The sequence below is a fragment of the Bombina bombina genome, chromosome 1 (assembly GCF_027579735.1).
Source record: "Bombina bombina isolate aBomBom1 chromosome 1, aBomBom1.pri, whole genome shotgun sequence".
Lineage (NCBI taxonomy): Eukaryota > Metazoa > Chordata > Amphibia > Anura > Bombinatoridae > Bombina > Bombina bombina.
This window is the reverse complement of record NC_069499.1, coordinates 302,030,490-302,053,436: the sequence shown is the minus strand read 5'-3', so window position 1 is coordinate 302,053,436 and position 22,947 is coordinate 302,030,490. Positions and strand designations below refer to the sequence as shown.

The 22,947-nt window shown below is 43.6% G+C and overlaps 1 protein-coding gene across 1 annotated transcript in view; it reads left to right on the top strand.

Annotated features, from left to right (window-relative positions):
* The window catches only part of SLC49A4 (solute carrier family 49 member 4), a 333,286-nt gene that overhangs the window by 198,843 nt on the left and 111,496 nt on the right, over nt 1-22,947 (top strand). Inside the window, exon 7 of the mRNA XM_053698074.1 lies at nt 385-512. Within this exon, the coding sequence (XP_053554049.1) occupies nt 385-512 (128 nt within the window). The remainder of the gene's footprint in view (nt 1-384; nt 513-22,947) is intronic.

Genomic DNA, 22,947 nt, shown 5'->3' with positions numbered 1-22,947 from the left:
TTACTGAAACACCCATTGTTTTTTGTCTAACCAGCTGCTACGGCTTCAGAAGCCTAAAATATCACATTATCAGAATTAGAATGTCAGTTTTAAGTTGTTTTTCATTTTTGGAATAACAAAGGCCATAATTGTGTGTGACAGAAAAGTAGTTAATTACAAATGATCTTTTACTGTCATCATGAATTCATGTTTTGAATCATACACTAAACTACAGCTGAAGTCACAAAATTCAGTTGGATTAATTATTACAGGAGCTGTAATTAAATAGTTCCCAGTACATAAAAATACATTATCAGTCGTATCAGCTTGTTCACTTAAACTGTTGATCATTTAACTGTATGCTCTTCCCTATTTTTTTGTTTTCTTTGTTTTCTGGTCTGTCAGGTTTGCAGATTCCATCAGAGGAGTATTAAAACCAATACTTGTGTTGCTGTTTTCCGGGGCATCACTCTCAGCCACCTGGTTCACGCTAACGTTTTTAAGTACATTTACCCACCTGCCTTTAACTACAGGTAAGAGTTTCAGTACAATATCTTTGTTGTTATGTAGTACTGCTTGCCATAAGCACTGGGCACACACACATTTTTTTTGTAATAGTAGAAAAAAATGATTACAATAATTCTCTGTAAATTCAACAGCAGCTAAGGTATATGAAAGGTGCAATCTGAGACACTGGCCAACTCCACAGCAAAAACTCAGTTCCAAGAAACAGCAGCACCTTTCTTTAAATAATATTTCATGCAGAGACAAGTAAACCGTTTGCAAACTTTTTACTTGTCTCTGCAATAAATATTATTTGAAGCAAGGTGCTCCCAGAGACAGAACTTTTTTCACTTTCTGTGATGAGATTTTATTAGTGAAAAGTTTTCTGCAGGTCATTTTTAAATTAAATAAAATTGTAAATTTGTCAGTTACACTAAAGCAACAGATTAATTGCAATGTTTTGGTTAACTGGAGAATAAAGCAATATTTAAAGTTTTATAATCTAGTACAGTAGTTGAAAATTGCATTGCAAATTAGCTGCAGACAAAAAAAAAGTAATTGTAAAATGTCTCAAATTAATTTGTTTCCTTTTCTCTTAGTCTGACATAGAAATGTAGTAATAAAAAAGGTGCATTGCTCATACGAACATCTTACATTCAGAGAAAAACAGCTTTGCAGACTGTGAAAAGCTAGGGAACGAGCTTGCAAAAATCTCAGAGCCAGACAATCAATGCACTGCTGCTTTGCAGCACTACTGCATAACTGTTGTCTTCAAACAGCACTTTGCTCTGGATGCACTGTGTTAAGGAAAACATACAATGCAGCCAGAGAACAGCTCTGTTTAAAAAGAACAGCCTAATGTGGAGCAGCGCTGAAAAGTTAAAGTGCTAACAGTTCCTGTTCTTTCTGCAATTCTGCAGACATGTTGCATTTTCTGCGATGACATCTCGGATCACTCTATGTTCTGCCTTGGGAAAGGTGCTGCTGTTTCTCAGAAGAAAATGATTAACCAGACTCAGTGATTTTAAAAAGATGGTGAAGCTTATAGTAATGTATTATCCTTTATTATAAAAGGCCAAGTATGTTTGTTCGATGCAGTCATGCGCATTAGGGACTGTGTGAAGACAAACATACCTGATCTTAACCGCAGGCGCGAGATAGCTTCAGGAAGCTCTAGCACTCTCAGCTGTTAGTTACAGCCGAGAGCTGAAGCTCCAGGCATCTGCCGCATATGGAGCCGGAGCGCGATTTGTGCTCTGCCTCCATATAAGGGCAGATACCTGATTATTACAGACGGTGACATTGTGTGTGTCATGTGCCGATGGGAGGTGGTGGCGGGTGGACGGCTCAGCAGCAGAGGGATTGGGAGGGCCCTACGCTACAGAAATTTAAAGGAACAGGGAGGGATGGGACAGCTGCCAGTACCTAAGATGGCGGCAACAGTTAGAGGGGGGAGGGTTAGAGAGCTGTTTCAGGGAGGTCAGGGAGGTTGGAGGGTTAGGGGGTTACTACACTGCAGAAAAATATAGAGAGTGAGGGATTGAGAGTGAGGGATAGATGGATAGGTATATTTCTTTCCATAAACATTTTGGCCCGTGTAAAGGGGCTTTAACACTAATTGTTTACATCCATCAAAACTTGATATAGTATATCAACTTGATTAGTGCTACATCGCTGCCATAAGTCTGGAAACGTTTAACACCTCCATTTTCACCTCTCATTTAAATGAAAAAACTTTTAGTAATTTATTATGAGCATTTCCTTTAAATATTCATATTGTTTAAGATATATTGTTTTATGAGTTTGAACTCTAGACAGTACTTGTGCTAAGGAGTAAAAATAAGTCAGGGTAGGAAATGGTATTGAATATTAATTTGGGTAGTATGAAGCCCAATCATAGTTAAATGCAATATTCAAACAGAATACAGTAAACTCCCAGTTAACCGGCACCCATGGGGATTGGTAGATTCTAGATAAGTGTAGTTTCTGGTTGCTTGAGAGTTTCTATTAAAAATAGGCCTAAGTAGGTTTTATAACTCATTCTATACTATAAACGCTGTATTTACTTCATATTAATATTTAAATAAGTAAATAAAAGCAAATTATTAATTAATATTAATGCTGCCTCTGTTCAATCCCGGGCAACAAGTAGCAGCATTATTTCTAATTCTCAGACTGCCTTTTGCTCACAACTTTCAAGAGCTGGGGCCCATCCGATATGCAGCGTCGCCCGCAAAAGCCGTCGACGCCGGTTTTTGCACGGGTTTCGTATCCTATATACAGCGCCGCATATAAATGCGGCACCTATATTTCACCCGTCGGACGTAGTTTTTTTCTCCATAGAATAACATATAAAACCCACGCAATTTGGTATCCAATATCAAGCGCAAGGCCTTACGTGGCGAAAATGGAGAAATCTTACTCCATTTTCATCTCACCATAAAATGCACCCTTAGCAGTTCAATCTGATTGGATCAGCCAATAGAATGCAACGTCAATTCTATTGGCTGATCCAATCAGCCAATCGGATTGAACTTCAATCAGATTGGCTGATTAAATCAACCAATCAGATTTTTCCTACCTTAATTCCGATTGGCTGATAGAATCCTATCAGCCAATCGGAATTCGAGGGACGCCATTTTGGATGACGTCATTTAAAGGACCAGCCATTCGTCGGCCGAGAAGGATGTTCCGCACCGGAGGTCTTCAAGATGGAGCTGCTCATCTGCCGGATGGAGGACCTCTTCTGCTTCGATCGGATGAAGACTTCTGCCGGTCCGGATGTCCTCTTCTGCCCCATCGGTGCTAGGCTGGGTGAAGACGGCTCAAAGTAGGGTGATCTTCAATGGGGTAGTGTTAGGTTTTTTAAGGGGGGATCGGGTGGGTTTTAGAGTAGGGGTGTGTGGGTGGTGGGTTGTAATATTGGGGGGGGTATTGTATTTCTTTTTTTTTACAGGTAAAAGAGCTGATTACTTTGGGGCAATGCCCCGCGAAAGGCCCTTTTAAGGGCTATTTGTAATTTAGTTTAGGATAGGGAATTTTATTATTTTGGGGGGCTTTTTTATTTTATTAGGGGGCTTAAATTAGGTGTAATTAGATTAAACTTCTTGTAATATTTTTTTATTTTTTGTAATTTAGTGTTTGTTTTTGTAATATAGTTTAGTTTATTTAATTCTATTTTATTTTAGATAATTGTAGTTAATTTATTTAATTAATTTATTGATAGTGTAGTGTTAGGTGTATTTGTAACTTAGGTTAGGATTTATTTTACAGGTAATTTTGTAATTATTTTAACTAGGTAGCTATTAAATAGTTATTAACTATTTAATAGCTATTGTACCTAGCTAAAAAAAAAACAACAAAGTTACCTGTAAAATAAATATAAATCCTAAAATAGCTACAATGTAATTATTAATTATATTGTAGCTATCTTAGGGTTTATTTCTTCTGTTAAGTGTGATCAGTCCACGGGTCATCATTACTTCTGGGATATTACTCCTCCCCAACAGGAAGTGCAAGAGGATTCACCCAGCAGAGCTGCATATAGCTCCTCCCCTCTACGTCACTCCCAGTCATTCTCTTGCACCCAACGACTAGATAGGATGTGTGAGAGGACTATGGTGATTATACTTAGTTTTATATCTTCAATCAAAAGTTTGTTATTTTAAAATAGCACCGGAGTGTGTTATTACCTCTCTGGCAGAGTTTGAAGAAGAATCTACCAGAGTTTTGCTATGATTTTAGCCGGAGTAGTTAAGATCATATTGCTGTTCTCGGCCATCTGAGGAGTGAGGTAAACTTCAGATCAGGGGACAGCGGGCAGATGAATCTGCATAGAGGTATGTAGCAGTTTTTATTTTCTGACAATGGAATTGATGAGAAAATCCTGCCATACCGATATAATGTCATGTATGTATACTTTACACTTCAGTATTCTGGGGAATGGTACTTCACTAGAATTACACTGTAAGAAATACATAAAGCTGTTTAATAACTAGAGATTATGTTTAACGTTTTTGCTGGAATGTAAAATCGTTTTCATTTGCTGAGGTACTGTGTGAATAAATGTTTGGGCACTATTTTTCCACTTGGCAGTTGCTTAATCTGTTTTTCTGACAGTTTCTGTTCTCCCTCACTGCTGTGTGTGAGGGGGAGGGGCCGTTTTTTGGCGCTTTTACTATGCATCAAATATTTCAGTCAGCAACTCATTGTATTCCCTGCATGATCCGGTTCATCTCTACAGAGCTCAGGGGTCTTCAAATCTTATTTTGAGGGAGGTAATTTCTCTCAGCAGAGCTGTGAGAATTATAGTTTGACTGAGATAAAAAACGTTTATTCTGTAATTTGTTTCCTGCTTTCAGAATTTGTTATCTTTGCTAATGGGATTAAACCTTTGCTAAAGTTGTGTTGTTTACAAGGATTGAGGCTATAACTGTTTCAATTTATTAATTTTCAACTGTCATAGATCTTCTGTGCTTCTTAAAGGCACAGTACGTTTTAATATTATTCTAATTGAATTGTATTTCCAAGTTGCAAGTTTATTTGCTAGTGTGTTAAACATGTCTGATTCAGAGGATGATACCTGTGTCATTTGTTGCAATGCCAAAGTGGAGCCCAATAGAAATTTATGTACTAACTGTATTGATGCTACTTTAAATAAAAGTCAATCTGTACAAATTGAACAAATTTCACCAAACAACGAGGGGAGAGTTATGCCGACTAACTCGCCTCACGTGTCAGTACCTACATCTCCCGCTCAGAGGGAGGTGCGTGATATTGTAGCGCCGAGTACATCTGGGCGGCCATTACAAATCACATTACAGGATATGGCTACTGTTATGACTGAGGTTTTGGCTAAATTACCAGAACTAAGAGGTAAGCGTGATCACTCTGGGGTGAGAACAGAGTGCGCTGATAATATTAGGGCCATGTCAGACACTGCGTCACAGGTGGCAGAACATGAGGACGGAGAACTTCATTCTGTGGGTGACGGTTCTGATCCAAACAGACTGGATTCAGATATTTCAAATTTTAAATTTAAACTGGAAAACCTCCGTGTATTACTAGGGGAGGTGTTAGCGGCTCTGAATGATTGTAACACAGTTGCAATACCAGAGAAAATGTGTAGGTTGGATAAATATTTTGCGGTACCGACGAGTACTGAGGTTTTTCCTATACCTAAGAGACTTACTGAAATTGTTACTAAGGAGTGGGATAGACCCGGTGTGCCGTTCTCACCCCCTCCGATATTTAGAAAAATGTTTCCAATAGACGCCACCACAAGGGACTTATGGCAAACGGTCCCTAAGGTGGAGGGAGCAGTTTCTACCTTAGCTAAGCGTACCACTATCCCGGTGGAGGATAGCTGTGCTTTTTCAGATCCAATGGATAAAAAGTTAGAGGGTTACCTTAAGAAAATGTTTGTTCAACAAGGTTTTATATTGCAACCCCTTGCATGCATTGCGCCGATCACGGCTGCAGCGGCATTCTGGATTGAGTCTCTGGAAGAGAACATTGGTTCAGCTACTCTGGACGACATTACGGACAGGCTTAGAGTCCTTAAACTATCTAATTCATTCATTTCGGAGGCCGTAGTACATCTTACTAAACTTACGGCGAAGAATTCAGGATTCGCCATTCAGGCACGCAGGGCGCTGTGGCTAAAATCCTGGTCAGCTGATGTTACTTCTAAGTCTAAATTGCTTAATATACCTTTCAAAGGGCAGACCTTATTCGGGCCCGGGTTGAAAGAGATTATCGCTGACATTACAGGAGGTAAAGGCCATGCCCTGCCTCAGGACAAAGCCAAAGCCAAGACTAGACAGTCTAATTTTCGTTCCTTTCGTAATTTCAAAGCAGGAGCAGCATCAACTTCCTCTGCACCAAAACAGGAAGGAGCTGTTGCTCGCTACAGACAAGGCTGGAAACCTAACCAGTCCTGGAACAAGGGCAAGCAGACTAGGAAACCTGCTGCTGCCCCTAAAACAGCATGAATTGAGAGCCCCCGATCCGGGATCGGATCTAGTGGGGGGCAGACTTTCTCTCTTCGCCCAGGCTTGGGCAAGAGATGTTCAGGATCCCTGGGCGCTAGAGATAATATCTCAGGGATACCTTCTGGACTTCAAATACTCTCCTCCAAGAGAGAGATTTCATCTGTCAAGATTGTCAACAATCCAGACAAAGAAAGAGGCGTTTCTACGCTGCGTACAAGAGCTCTTGTTAATCGGAGTAATCCATCCAGTTCCACGATCGGAACAGGGACAGGGGTTTTACTCAAATCTGTTTGTGGTTCCCAAAAAAGAGGGAACTTTCAGACCAATCCTGGAAGATCCTAAACAAATTCCTAAGAGTTCCATCGTTCAAGATGGAGACTATTCGGACAATTTTACCTATGATCCAAGAGGGTCAATACATGACCACTGTAGATTTAAAAGATGCTTACCTTCACATACCGATTCACAAAGATCATTATCGGTACCTAAGGTTTGCCTTCCTAGACAGGCATTACCAGTTTGTGGCTCTTCCATTCGGATTGGCTACAGCTCCAAGAATCTTCACAAAGGTTCTGGGTGCTCTTCTGGCGGTACTAAGACCGCGGGGAATCTCGGTAGCTCCATACCTAGACGACATTCTGATACAAGCTTCAAGCTTTCAAACTGCCAAGTCTCATACAGAGTTAGTGCTGGCATTTCTAAGGTCACATGGATGGAAGGTGAACGAAAAGAAAAGTTCACTCGTTCCACTCACAAGAGTTCCCTTCCTGGGGACTCTTATAGATTCTGTAGAAATGAAGATTTACCTGACAGAGGACAGGCTAACAAGACTTCAAAGTGCTTGCCGCACCCTTCATTCCATTCAACACCCGTCAGTGGCTCAATGCATGGAGGTAATCGGCTTAATGGTAGCGGCAATGGACATAGTACCCTTTGCACGCTTACACCTCAGACCACTGCAACTGTGCATGCTAAGTCAGTGGAATGGGGATTACTCAGACTTATCCCCTTCTCTGAATCTGGATCAAGAGACCAGAAATTCTCTTCTATGGTGGCTTTCTCGGCCACATCTGTCCAGGGGGATGCCATTCAGCAGACCAGACTGGACAATTGTAACAACAGACGCCAGCCTTCTAGGTTGGGGTGCCGTCTGGAATTCTCTGAAGGCTCAGGGACAATGGAGTCAGGAGGAGAGTCTCCTGCCAATAAACATTCTGGAATTGAGAGCAGTTCTCAATGCCCTCCTGGCTTGGCCCCAGTTGACAACTCGGGGGTTCATCAGGTTTCAGTCAGACAACATCACGACTGTAGCTTACATCAACCATCAGGGAGGGACAAGAAGCTCCCTAGCTATGATGGAAGTATCAAAGATAATTTGCTGGGCAGAGTCTCACTCTTGCCACCTGTCAGCAATCCACATCCCGGGAGTGGAGAACTGGGAGGCGGATTTCTTAAGTCGTCAGACTTTTCATCCGAGGGAGTGGGAACTTCATCCGGAGGTCTTTGCCCAAATACTTCGACGTTGGGGCAAACCAGAGATAGATCTCATGGCGTCTCGACAGAACGCCAAGCTTCCTCGTTACGGGTCCAGATCCAGGGATCCAGGAGCAGTCCTGATAGATGCTCTGACAGCACCTTGGGACTTCAGGATGGCTTACGTGTTTCCACCCTTCCCGTTGCTTCCTCGATTGATTGCCAGAATCAAACAAGAGAGAGCATCAGTGATTCTAATAGCACCTGCGTGGCCACGCAGGACTTGGTATGCAGACCTGGTGGACATGTCATCCTGTCCACCTTGGTCTCTACCTCTGAAACAGGACCTTCTGATACAGGGTCCCTTCAAACATCAAAATCTAACTTCTCTGAAGCTGACTGCTTGGAAATTGAACGCTTGATTTTATCAAGACGTGGATTTTCTGAGTCAGTTATTGATACCTTAATACAGGCTAGGAAACCTGTTACCAGAAAGATTTACCATAAGATATGGCGTAAATACCTATATTGGTGTGAATCCAAAGGTTACTCTTGGAGTAAGGTTAGGATTCCTAGGATATTGTCTTTTCTACAAGAAGGTTTAGAAAAGGGTTTATCTGCTAGTTCATTAAAGGGACAGATCTCAGCTCTGTCCATTCTGTTACACAAACGTCTGTCAGAAGTTCCTGACGTCCAGGCTTTTTGTCAGGCTTTGGCCAGAATTAAGCCTGTGTTTAAAACTGTTGCTCCACCATGGAGTTTAAACCTTGTTCTTAATGTTTTACAGGGCGTTCCGTTTGAACCCCTTCATTCCATTGATATAAAGTTGTTATCTTGGAAAGTTCTATTTTTAATGGCTATTTCCTCGGCTCGCTGAGTCTCTGAATTATCAGCCTTACATTGTGATTCTCCTTATTTGATTTTTCATTCGGATAAGGTAGTCCTGCGTACTAAACCTGGGTTCTTACCTAAGGTAGTTACTAACAGGAATATCAATCAAGAGATTGTTGTTCCTTCTTTATGCCCAAATCCTTCTTCAAAGAAGGAACGTCTACTGCACAACCTGGATGTAGTCCGTGCTCTAAAATTTTACTTACAGGCAACTAAGGAATTTCGACAAACGTCTTCTCTGTTTGTCATTTACTCTGGGCAGAGGAGAGGTCAAAAAGCTTCCGCTACCTCTCTTTCTTTTTGGCTTCGTAGCATAATTCGTTTAGCTTATGAGACTGCTGGACAGCAGCCTCTTGAAAGAATTACAGCTCATTCTACTAGAGCTGTGGCTTCCACTTGGGCCTTCAAGAATGAGGCCTCTGTTGAACAGATTTGCAAGGCTGCAACTTGGTCTTCGCTTCATACTTTTTCCAAATTTTACAAATTTGACACTTTTGCTTCATCGGAGGCTATTTTTGGGAGAAAGGTTCTTCAGGCAGTGGTTCCTTCTGTATAAAGAGCCTGCCTATCCCTCCCGTCATCCGTGTACTTTTGCTTTGGTATTGGTATCCCAGAAGTAATGATGACCCGTGGACTGATCACACTTAACAGAAGAAAACATAATTTATGCTTACCTGATAAATTCCTTTCTTCTGTAGTGTGATCAGTCCACGGCCCGCCCTGTTTTTAAGGCAGGTAAATATTTTTTAATTTATACTCCAGTCACCACTTCACCCTTGGCTTTTCCTTTCTCGTTGGTCCTTGGTCGAATGACTGGGAGTGACGTAGAGGGGAGGAGCTATATGCAGCTCTGCTGGGTGAATCCTCTTGCACTTCCTGTTGGGGAGGAGTAATATCCCAGAAGTAATGATGACCCGTGGACTGATCACACTACAGAAGAAAGGAATTTATCAGGTAAGCATAAATTATGTTTTTATAGGTAAGTGTTTAGTTTTAAATAGGAATAATGTAGTTAATAATATTAATATTATTTAGATTTATTTAAATAATAATTAAGTTAGGGAGTGTTAGGGTTAGACTTAGGTTTAGGGGGTAATATAAATTATGTAGGTGGCGGCAGTGTAGGGGGGTCAGATTAGAGGTTACTATATTTAATGTAGGTGGTGGCGGTGTAGGGGGGTCAGATTAGAGATTACTATATTTAATGTAGATGGCGGCGGTGTAGGGGGTTCAGATTAGGGGTTAATACATTTAATGTAGGTGGTGGCGGGGTCCGGGTGCGGCGGTTTAGGGGTTAATACTAGGGTAGGCTTATTGCGTTGTGGGGGGTTGTTGGTCTAGGGGTTAATACATTTATTATTAGGAGTGAGAGGGGGGATTGCGGATATAGGGGTATACATGTCGGGCTATTTTTGGGAGGCGTGTTAGACAGTTACAGGATATTTAATACTTTAGTTAGTTTTTTTTTTAAGCGCAGGCAGTTTCTAAAGTGCCGTAAGTCACTGGCGACTCCAGAAATTTGTAGTTACGCTCATTTCTGGACATCGCTGGTTTGTCCTACTTACGGCACATTAGCAACTGCCGGCGGGGTATATGTAATACCCCGATGTACGAGGTGAAACTACGGGCGGCACGGGTTACCTCGCTTGCACCGAAAACTACACCGTATATCGGATCATGCCCCAGTTATGTAGTGTCTGGTGGCATTAAAAGGGCTTGCTTTCACCTTTGAGAGCCCACTATAGAGAAAGTAAGCTGCAGAGCAAAGTTAGTGTTAATTTTAATGTACCACATCTTTGATTTTTTTTCTGGTTGCTGGAGTTCTGGTTAACTGAGAGTTTACTGTATTTTTATATATGGTATGTTGAGACTAATCCCCCAAGGCCAGAACATGCTGTGATCTGAGATGTAATCGCAGAAAAAGCAGCATGTTTGCATAAAGAATGGGACACATGCATGAACTGTTAGCTCTTTTGCTTTGCAGCACTGCTCCACATCAGGCTGTTCTCTGCAAACAGCACTGTACTTTGGCTGTAAGTTTTAATTAACACAGTGCAACCAAAGTGAAATGCTGTTTTAGAGAACAGTCAAATATTTCAACCCCGCCCCCTAGCCTTTCCTCGTCTGCAAAGCTGTGACTCCTGAATTACATTTTTGTGAGCAATGCTACTTTTTTATTACTTATTTTTTACCTTATATTTATATGATGTTAGACCAAGTGCAAAGGAAACACATTTATTAAAAAAAAAAAAAAATTCACTATCAGAAATGGGACCAGACAGGGGTGCCCCCTGTCCCCACTCCTCTTCGCGCTGGCTATGGAGCCGCTTGCAGAAGCAATTAGGAGAAACTCCATGATCCAGGGCCTCCAGATACACAATACACTCCAGAAGCTGGCGCTGTTTGCCGAAGATCTCACCCTTTTTCTTACAAATCCGGTCTTGTCGCTTCCTCCCTTACTGGAGACCATTGACTCTTTTAGCAGGTGGGCTAGGCCTACCTAATGTCCAACTGTACCACCAAGCGGCAATGATTTCTCATGTCTCAGCCTTGGGACAACACCTCCCACGAGGTGGAGAGAGTTAGAACAAGCATCTCTACCGGCTTATATAGATCTTTCAGATCTGCTGTGGGTTCCCCCCCGCACTTAGCATCACGGATAACTATTTCCAACCATCTGATTAAAGACTGTCAGTTGGCCTGGTTCCAGTTGAGACACAATCTGTTGATAACCCCACACCCCTCGCCCATCCATCCTATTATTGCCCTCTTACAGGGACTCCCCAATGTCAGACTCACTACCTGGAAGAAACTAGAGGTCACATCCTTAGGGGACTTCTACCTTAATGATAACCTCCTCTTGCCCCGAGACATGATCACAAGGTTTGCCCTCCCTCGCCAATTGGAGTTCGACTGTATGAGACTCCGATCCCTTATGAAGGCGTGGGGATTCCTGACTGATAAGATCAGGACACCCACCATCTGGGAGATTAGATGGAAAGCGGGCCTACAACTATATAAGCCTCTCGCCACTCATTACAAATCCCCTTTAGGACCTCCCACCCTTGTAAAAACAAGACACATGATCTCCTGGGAAATTGAACTGCGACAAACCCACACAACACTTGACTGGTCTAAGGCTATAATGGTGACTAAATCTGCACTACACTGTGTGACAATGTATGAACTCTATTTCAAAATTATTACTAGATGGCACCTTATACCGACTAAGCTTCAAACTCTGGAGAGCCTGTGGGGAAATAGGCACTCCACTCCATGTTTGGTGGTCATGTGACAAACTCTTTGGTCTAAATTATTATGCACGGCCTGTACGGCCTTAGAACTACCAGCTCCGGATACTCCAAGCCTGGCCCTACTCCATATTGGAATTAAAAAATTGCCTGTCCATAGGAGATATTTATATATCTATTTACTGACCTCGGTTAAAATGCTGATAGCCAGGAACTGGAAGAAAACGCAACCTCCAAGATGGCAGGCTGTAGTTGACTATTTACAATACATCAAATCCATGGAAGACTATGTCTTTCGGATGAGAAACCAGTCAGGAACATCTAGCCTAATATGGGAACCCTGGGAGACTTACCTGAAACAAAATTCATAATTAGGCCCATCCCCTTAGAGCAATATCAGCCCACTTCTGGCAATTTTTCCCCCTCGGCCCCAGAGGGTGCACCTCACTGTGAATATCCCGAGGTGCCCCTCGTCAATTGATGAGGATTTCCTCCACCATTAGTACCCTACCCCTCCCCACCCCCTGGTGCTCTCCTTCCCCCTACTCCTATCTCCCTCCTCCCCCCTGTGCCCCCCTACCCCTCACCACATGCTTCCCTTATGGACAACACTATATCAGCCCGACAACACTATATCTGCCCGCATATACCACATATACCATATATCTTCTTACTTCAGTATTGATTTGTGTTCTTTAACTGTCAGGGTTACTGAATATGGCATCACTTGCCATATATTTCTCCATTATAAAAATTAAAATTTTACCAGAGTACCAATATATAACAAGATAACCACTCATGCGCGCACTAGATAGCCTCTTAATGTTATAAATGACTCCCTTACAGCGATCACTGATCACCTCCTGATGTCATTTGTTTCCTGTTTCACTACATGTACTATCGTTACCAATTATGTACAAAAAAGAGTATTGTTATGTTGTTATCACAATGTTGTTTCCAATGAAAATTTATTTGAGAAAAAAAAAAATTTAGATTTTCAGCTGCTGATTTATTCTTCAGTTAATCAACACATTGCAATTGAGATGGTGCTTCAGTGTAACTGTCTAATATAAATTGAATTTCATTTCATAATGACCTGCAGAAAATTTTTCACAAAAAATCTCATCACAGAAAGTGAAAAAAATATCTTCCTCTGGGGACATATCTAAAAACTGGGTCCAGATTTGGAAGGAAACGTCTAGTTTTCCTTAAATTTTATTTCCATCAGTATTGCAGATGTGATGATGGTAAAGCACAATAAACGTTTCTATCCCTTTAAAGTATTGTGTTGTAGGATACAAAGGTCAAAATTCCCTGTCAAAACTTGGGTGCCTTTCAGTTTTAAAAACACGCATTTTCTTCATAAATGGAAAGAGTCCACAGCTGCATTCATTACTTTTGGGAAATAAGAACCTGGCCACCAGGAGGGGGCAAAGACACCCCAGCCAAAGACTTAAATACTCCTCCCACTTCCCTCACTCCTCAGTCATTCTTTGCCTTTCGTCCCAGGAGGTTGGCAGAGAAGTGTCAGAAGTTTTTTTTCTTCTCTTATGGAGGGTAGTACACTTCGACATGGGACTGAAGTTTTAAGTAATCCTGTCAGTCTCTCAGTGAAGGCTTGGATGAAAGTTAGAGTCCGGAGATGCAGGAAGAGTCTTTCTGCGAAACCATCCCGACTCATTTTAACAGCTCAACAAGCAATCAACGTTTTCTAACTTCGCTTCGCTGCCTGTTTTCTTATTTCAAGTCCATGGCGGAGGCGAGGCCCCATCGACCCAGGTCAGTCAGTTATGTCCTTTAGGCCGTCCTAGAGCGCCTTGCTCCTCGGGCTCGGGATTCAAGGGACTGCAGATCCATCCCCCTTCGGGGGGCCCTGTCCTCCAGGTGGCGAGTTCCCTACCGCTCCCTACTACTACTACACATGCGGGTAACCGAGGTGGGTGGATTGTTCCCCCGGAGCTTGTGGCACGTTTTCGCTTTTACATACTTTTGGCGCATGCGTCAAAAAGTCCAGATGTTTATTTGCAGTTGTGCTTGTGCCCCATTACCCCAGGTCTTTCGGTCACTGGAGGGCATGTGCAGTCCCCTGCGGGTGTAACTGTTCCTGAGTTTTGTGCCTTTCGTTACAGACGGGCTCGCCTTTGTGTTTTACTCAGACACGTTTTTGAGTTGTTTGGGCACCCTATCCTTCTCGGTTATGGGACTCATCAGTCTCCTCCTTCGAATGGCTCACCTCGTTAGACATGTGGGAATGAAGTAATCTCCTTTAAGTCTTGTTATCGAGATCCTTCCCAGTTTTGTTGGAAGAACAGGGTTTCTTCTTAGGCGTTAACCCTCGGGTTGCCTGTTATTTTATTTTATCCAGTTAGGATGAATTTTATTTTATTTTTCATACTGTTTCCTGCGGGAACTTAAAAATCTCTGGGATCGATACTCGCTGTTTGCTTCGATAGAAGTTGTTCGGGACACGTTAGTCCCATGTTTGTCTGCGTTTCTTCCTCCCTCTTTGAGGGCGGATTTAGCCAGTTGGCAGTCATGACCCTAGTTGCAGGCTGGCCTTGCTTGGGTTCAGATCTTCTGTCTCGCGGCTTATTCAGACACGTGGCGCCTATTATACCTTGCTGGTCAGGTTAGGGTGCCGAGTGCTCTTAACATTATTTGTTATTTGTTTTACTAGTTTCAGCTAAGCATTCTCAAGAGGTCTTGCATGTCCGTGCGACTCACAGAATTGTTTTCAGTCCTAAATAGCCGTCGCTCATGTGACTGGGTCAGTGAATTTTCCTGCGTCACGCTCTGTTGTTTCCAATACCCTCGGAACTTAGAGTATTCCTTCCCACGTGGTGGGAAAATTAGAGGGTTTTGCGCACCTTTCCGCCGGCGGGGCTGTGTTGCTTTAGGAAATTGTCCTTTTGTGGACTTGTTCATTTAGTGTTTCTCTTCTTCATTGAGACCTCTTGGATTGTCCGTTTCTCCTTGGGATGGGTGGCCTTCGGGGGACTTGGATTCCCTTCGGGAGTTGGTTGTTCCTTTTTCGGGACATTAGACAGTGGGGTCCTTTTGGGCTCCGATTAGGGGTCCTTTCCCAGTGTTGGGAATGCTCTGCATCTCCTTCTTGGGATAGAAGAGGTCCTAGTGGTTCTCCACTCATATGGTTCAGGTATTGGCATCCAAATCCATGTTTTACTGTCCTCTGACTTTGAATCTGAGGTGCTGTAGAGGTGTGATGTTGCTCTGTTCCGGTGACTTGTCCTCACTGTTCCCCTTGTGCCTGGAGCTCGTGGCTAACTGGACAGCTAGCTCACCCTACTAATGCTCTGTGGCTACTGTGTACTGCAGCAAACCGAGGGTTGCTAGTTCGATTCCAGACGAGGCCTACTCAGCCTTCCTCCTTTCAAAGGTTGATAAAATGAGCAGCGCCTTGTGTCCCTTAGGGGCATTAGCCACACTTTTCAAGCACAGTCATGTTACTGATGCTTGGACGCCTGTTAGCTCTAGTGTCCTTTTATGGCCCTGGCTCTTGGAGTGTTGGGCTCCTGCAAGGGGTGGTCTCTTCCCTTTGGGTTGGGACTTGCAAGGGCTTCTTGCTCTTGTTATCCAAGTTATTCTGGATTTTTTTCCCTGGGTGGTCTGTTTTTTTTTTTATCAGACGAGGGATTTACGGGCCTGGAAGCTTGTTTAATCTAAACATTTGTGGGGCCCGGGCTTTTTGTCCTGATCCTCCAGTTATCGAGGGTTTTACTCTGCGTTTTTCTCTTCGTGGATCCTGCCGTGGGATGTTACCGGACCTTATGATCCTAGGACTGGCCTGGGGGTTCCAGTTTTGGGGTACTTGGGCTTAGCCCTTGTTCTGGCTTTTCTGTTTTCCAACTTGGCCAGATTTACTGAGAGCCGGGGTTCCTTGGGGCCTTGCCTTGTGCCGGACAATATGGTTCCCTTGGGACAGCCAACTAACGTGACCTGATGGTGGGCTTTCCTGCTAGCAAACGGAAGGTTTGCGGTTGCTCAGCTGTCTCTTTTGCGCCTGTTAAGTGTGCTAGCACGACAGTGTTTTTTGGGTTCTTCCATGTTCGTCAGTGACGTGGCCTCGTGTCCTTCGGTTATTCCTACGACTTCCTGTCTTATGGGCAGGTGTTTATCAACTCCCTCCTCTTCAGGTGGCTCGTTGTCCTCACGGAGGTGTGGTTCCTTTTTTTAGGGGCTTCTCCTGTGTTTGGGAGGTAGGGACAGATGTTTATCTGGTTCGGGGATTGGTCTGCTCTTTGAGTTGTTCCTTTCCATCTGGGGAGCTGCTGGCTCCGCATTGACACTTGATGGGTGGCCTTGCTAGATCTCCTTGGTCTATCGCCTGCTCATTTGTCTTTAGGTTGGAGTGGCTGTGTCCATTTTTCCGCCCTTTTGGGGGCTGGTCTTAGGGTTCCTTTCGGTTCCCTTACTTTCAGATCTGCTGTTGCTTGGGCTGGTCCAGCTAGGTGTAGGATCTGAGATCTGTTGTGGACCTTCCTTTTTTAGAAGTTCTGTGTCTCTCTCTCTTTGAAATCTGTGGGTAGGCTTGGTGGCCTGGATTGCCTGGAGACTGTCCTCTGTCTTGGAGGTTAGGCAATCTCTGGATGGGCAGTCTGTTATTTGTTCTGCCGCTTCTTCCTTACGGATAGTGTTTTCTCCGTGTCTTCCTACATATGGCAGCGTGTTACTGTACTCGGATGTTTATTTTCTGAGTTTGCTGCTTGTAATTTTCTGTTTGCTCAGTCTCTGAGTTCTGACATTTTGAGGACTCTTTTTTTTTCTGTGCTGTTGCACGATGTTTGGGAGATGTTTCTTCTCCCTGATGATGCCCGGTTGCTCCTTGTGGGGTGGGTGTCGTCTCCCCTTGTTCTCGGGACCCATTCGGGTCTCTGTAGACTTGTCCCTTCTTTGAAGAGGGTTTTTTTTTTCATTTATGGATTTTGCTGTCTCTTTTGGGTATCCCTTTGGCTTACCCTTGTCATCTCCCTTTTGGGGATTTTGGTACTGTACTAGTAAGGGGACTGACTGCTGGGCGACGGTTCTCCTGGAGGAGTGTTGGCTCAGTGAGTTTGCTTGCGGTCTCTAGGTAGGCTTTCAGAATATCTGCGGGTCAGTGTCCTTGGGGGCTTTTCCTTCTAGTTCTTTTGCCCGGCTCCAACGAAGCAGGTTTTGGTTGGGTTGTGGTTTTTCAGGCCTGGTGCCCTCAGAATGGGCCGCCTATTGTACTCTCCCGTTTTTGCATTCAGTGTCCTCTATAACTTCAGCATTGTTTTTCCAAAAGTAATGAATGCAGCTGTGGACTCTTTCCATGCTTACCTAATGATTTTCTTTCTTCTATAAAGGTAAGACGAGTCCACGGATTCATCCTTTACTTGTGGGATATTATCCTCCTGCTAACAGGAAGTGGCAAAGAGCACCACAGCAGAGCTGTCTATATAGCTCCTCCCTTAGCTCCACCCCCCCAGTCATTCTCTTTACCTACTCTAAGTACTAGGAAGGGTAAAGTGAAAGAGGTGATAAAATATTAGTTTTTTTAATTTCTTCAAGCAAGAGTTTGTTATTTTAAATGATACCGGTGTGTACTATTTACTCTCAGGCAGCAGATGGATGAAGAATGCTGCCTGGAGGATGATGATCTTAGCATTTGTAACTAAGATCCATTGCTGTTCCCAAAGAGGCTGAAGAGTACAGGAAACTTCAGTGTGAGGAAAGTTTTCATGCTATGCAGCAGTGAGGTATGTAGTCATACTTTTCTGGAGAGACTGTGTATTTCAGAAAGGCTGACATTATACCCAGGAGGGTAAGGGTAAGTAGTAATCCTAGAGCTAATAAGAAGGGCATTACTAAGCTTGCATAAGGGGTCAATTACAAATATGGTTGACACTGACTTGTAAATGTTTGTGGGCAAACGTTTTTATGATCTGGGAGTGCTTTAACGTTTTGTGGGCAATAACGTTTTGGGCAACTTTGAGGGCACACATGGCTTAATTTCTGGGTCTCAGAACCCACATGGCTAGTTATAACCACTCTGGTGTGTTTTTTTGAGGCTGGAGACATTGAGTGAGATGGGCGGGGCCTATATTCGCGCCTCAGATGCGCAGTTAGTTTTTCGCAGCAAGCTCTAACTCCTGAGGGCCCTGGTGGATATTTTGGGCCAAATCGAAGCTTTAACCCCACATTTACTATCCCTGAGGGCAGGTAGGGCCACAGCAGTGTGGCAAGGTGCTGAGGGTGTTTTTTCCGGATCTGGGCCTATTTTCAATCCGGTTTGCACATTAAAGGGTTAATTGTTAAAATACCTTGTGGGGCAATCTTAACTACATATATTGTGTCTGCTTACAAAATTTAGAAAAATTTGGTGCATGTTTAGGCTGTTTTGCAGAACGTGTATGCTTTTTTTCTCTTAAAGGCGCAGTACCATTTTTTAAGATTGTTATTTTTTTCACTAAATAAAGTGTTTTCATGCTTGTTTGTAGTCATTACTGTTCAACATGTCTGACATTGAGGAAAGTCAATGTTCAATATGTTTAGAAGCCAATGTGGAACCTCCACTTAGAATGTGTCCCTCATGCACTGAAAGGTCAATAAATGGTAAAGAACATATTTTAGCTACTAAAAGTATGTCGCAGGATGATTCTCAGTCATAAGGGAATCAAGTTATGCCATCTAATTCTCCCCAAGTGTCACAACCGTTAACGCCCGCACAAGCGACGCCAAGTACTTCTAGTGCGTCTAATTCTTTCACCCTGCAAGATATGGCCGCAGTTATGAATACTACCCTCACAGAGGTTTTATCTAAGCTGCCTGGGTTGAAGCGCAGTAGGTCTGGTGTGAGAACAAACGCTGAGCCCTCTGACGCTTTATTAGCCATATCCGATGTACCCTCACAATGTTCTGACGTGAGGGATTTGCTGGCTGAGGGAGAGATTTCTGATTCAGGAAATATGTTCCCTCAGACAGACTCAGATATGACGGCTTTTAAATTTTAACTAGAACACCTCCGCTTATTGCTCAGGGAGGTTTTAGCAACTCTGGATGATTGTGACCCTATTGTAGTTCCAGAGAAATTGGGTAAAATGGGCAGATTCCTAGAGGTTCCTGCCTACACTGATGTTTTTCCGATCCCTAAGAGGATTTCGGAAATTGTTAGTAAGGAGTGGGATCGACCAGGTATTCCGTTCGCTCCCCCTCCTACTTTTAAGAAAATGGTTCCCATATCAGACGCCGTGTGGGACTCGTGGCAGATGGTCCCTAAGGTGGAGGGAGCTATTTCTACCCTGGCTAAGCGTACAACTATACCTATTGAGGACAGTTGTGCTTTCAAAGATCCTATGGATAAAAAATTAGAGGGTCTCCTGAGGAAAATATTTGTTCATCAAGGTTTTCTTCTCCAGCCTATAGCGTGCATTGTTCCTGTAACTACTGCAGCATCCTTTTGGTTCGAGGCTCTGGAAGAGGCTCTTCAGGTTGAGACCCCATTAGATGATATTCTGGATAGAATTAGGGCTCTCAAGCTAGCTAATTCTTTCATTACAGATGCCGCTTTTTAACTGGCTAAATTAGCGGCAAAGAATTTAGGTTTTGCCATTTTAGCGCGTAGAGCGTTATGGCTTAAGTCCTGGTCTGCTGATGTGTCATCAAAGGCTAAACTTTTAGCCATCCCTTTCAAGGGTAAGACCCTATTCAGGCCTGAACTGAAAGAGATCATTTCAGACATCACTGGAGGGAAAGGCCATGCCCTTCCTCAGGATAAGACAAATAAGATCAGATATGGTCCCTCTACCTCTTCCCCTGCCGCAAAGCAAGAGGGGAATTTTGCTCAGTCCAAGTCAGTCTGGAGACCTAACCAGACTTGGAACAAGGATAAACAGGCCAAGAAGCCCGCTACTGCCACCAAGACAGCATGAAGGGGTAGCCCCCGATCCGGGACCGGATCTAGTAGGGGGCAGACTTTCTCTCTTCGCTCAGGCTTGGGCAAGAGACGTTCAGGACTCCTGGGCTTTAGAAATCGTGACCCTGGGTATCTTCTAGATTTCAAAGATTCTCCCCCAAGGGGGAGATTCCATCTTTCTCATTTGTCTGTAAACCACACAAAAAGAGAGGCGTTCTTACGCTGTGTAGAAGACCTATATACCATGGGAGTGATCTGTCCAGTTCCGAAAACACAACAGGGGCAAGGGTTCTACTCCAATCTGTTTGTGGTTCCCAAAAAAGAGGGAATCTTCAGACAAATTTTGGATCTCAAGATCCTAAACAAATTCCTAAGAGTCCCATCCTTCAAGATGGAGACCATTCGGACTATTTTGCCGATGATCCAGGAGGGTCAATATATGACCACCGTGGATTTAAAGGATGCGTATCTACACATTCCTATCCACAAAGATCATCATCAGTTCCTCAGGTTTGCCTTTCTGGACAAGCATTACCAGTTTGTGGCTCTTCCCTTCGGGTTGGCCACGGCTCCCAGAATTTTCACAAAGGTGCTAGGGTCCCTTCTGGCGGTTCTAAGGTCGCAGGGCATAGCTGTGGCGCCTTATCTGGATGATATCTTAATCCAGGCATCGACTTACCAACTAGCCATGTCTCACACGGACATCGTGTTGGCTTTTCTAAGATCTCACTGGTGGAAGGTGAACGTAAAAAAGAGTTCACTTATCCCTCTCACAAGAGTTCAATTCCTGGGAACTCTGATAGATTTGGTGGACATGAAAAATTTTCTGACGGAGGTCAGGAAATCAAAAATTTTATCCATTTCCCGAGCTCTTCATTCCATTCCTCGGCCGTCAGTGGCTCAGTGTATGGAGGTAATCGGCTTAATGGTACCGGCAATGGACATAGTTCCGTTTGCTCGCTTGCATCTCAGACCACTGCAACTTTGCATGCTCAAACAGTGGAATGGGGATTATGCAGATTTATATCCTCAGAAAAATCTGGACCAAGAGACCAGAGACTCTCTTCTTTGGTGGTTGTCACAGAGTCATCTGTCCAAGGGAATGTGTTTCCGCAGGCCAGCGTGGGTCATAGTGACGACGGACGCCAGCCTATTGGGCTGGGGTGCAGTCTGAAATTCCCTGAAAGCTCAGGGTTTGTGGACTCGGGAGGAGGCTCTCCTCCCGATAAATATTCTAGAACTGAGAGTGATATTCAACGCGCTTCAGGCATGGCCTCAGCTGGCGTCGACAAGATTCATAAGATTCCAGTCGGACAATATTACGACTGTAGCATATATCAATCATCAAGGGGGAACAAAGAGTTCTCTTGCGATGGTAGAGGTTACCAAAATAATTTGATGGGCAGAGACTCACTCTTGCCATCTATCAGCAATCTATATCCCATGGGTGGAGAACTGGGAAGCGGATTTTCTAAGTCATCAGACTTTTCATCCGGGGAGGGGGAACTCCATCCGGAGGTGTTTGCACAATTGATTCAGAATTGGATCTGATGGCGTCTCATCAGAACGCCAAACTTCCTCGTTACGGGTCCAGGTCAATGGACCCTCAGGCAGTACTGATAGATGCTCTTGCAGGACCCTGGTCGTTCAACCTGGCTTATGGGTTTCCACCATTTCTTCTCCTTCCTCGTTTGATTGCCAGAATCAAACAGGAGAGAGCTTCAGTGTTTTTGATAGCACCTGCGTGGCCACGCAGGACTTGGTATGCAGACCTGGTGGACATGTCATCTCTTCCACCATGGACTCTGCCACTGAGACAGGACCTTCCGATTCAAGGTCCGTTCCAGCATCCAAATCTAGTTTCTCTGCGGCTGACTGCTTGGAGATTGAACGCTTGATCTTATCCAAGTGGGGTTTCTCGGAGTCGGTCATATATACCTTGATTCAGGCTCGAAAGCCTGTCACCAGGAAAATTTATCGTAAGATATGGCGTAAATATCTTTATTGGTGCGAATCCAAAGACTACTCATGGAGTAAGATCAGGATTCCTAGGATTTTGTCCTTTCTCCAAGAAGTATTGGAGAAGGGGCTATATCAGCTAGTTCCTTAAAGGGACAGATATCTGCTTTATCAATTCTACTGAACAAACGTCTGGCAGATGTTCCAGACGTTCAGTCGTTCTTTCAGGCTTTAGTTAGAATCAAGCCTGTGTTTAAACCTGTTGCTCCGCCATAGAGTTTGAATTTAGTTCTTCAAGTTCTTCAAGGGGTTCCGTTTGAACCTATGCATTCCATAGATATTAAGCTTCTATCTTGGAAAGTTCTGTTTTTAGTTGCTATCTCTTTGGCTCGAAGAGTTTCTCAACTATCTGCATTGCAATGCGACTCGCCTTATCTTGTTTTCCATGCTTATAAGGTGGTTTTGCGTACCAAACCTGGATTCCTTCCTAAGGTTGTTACTAATAAGAATATTAATCAGGAAATTGTTGTTCCTTCTCTGTGTCCTAATCCTTCCTCTAAGAAGAAGTGTCTATTGCACAACTTGGATGTGGTTCGTGCTTTAAAGTTTTACTTGCAAGCGACCAAAGATTTCCGTCAAACATCTTCTTTGTTTGTTGCCTATTCTGGAAAACGTAGAGGTCAAAAAGCTACGGCTACCTCTCTTGCCTTTTGGCTGAAAAGCATCATCCGTTTGGCATACGAGACTGCTGGACAGCAGCCTCCTGAAAGAATTACAGCTCACTCTACTAGAGCGATGGCTTCCACATGGGCTTTTAAAAATGATGCTTCTGTTGAACAGATTTGTAAGGCTGCGACTTGGACTTCGCTTCATACCTTTTCCAAATTTTACAAATTTGATACCTTTGCTTCTTCGGAGGCTATTTTTGGAAGAAAAGTTCTTCAAGCAGTGGTGCCTTCTGTTTAACCATCTGTCATGTCCCTCCCGTTCATCCGTGTCCTGT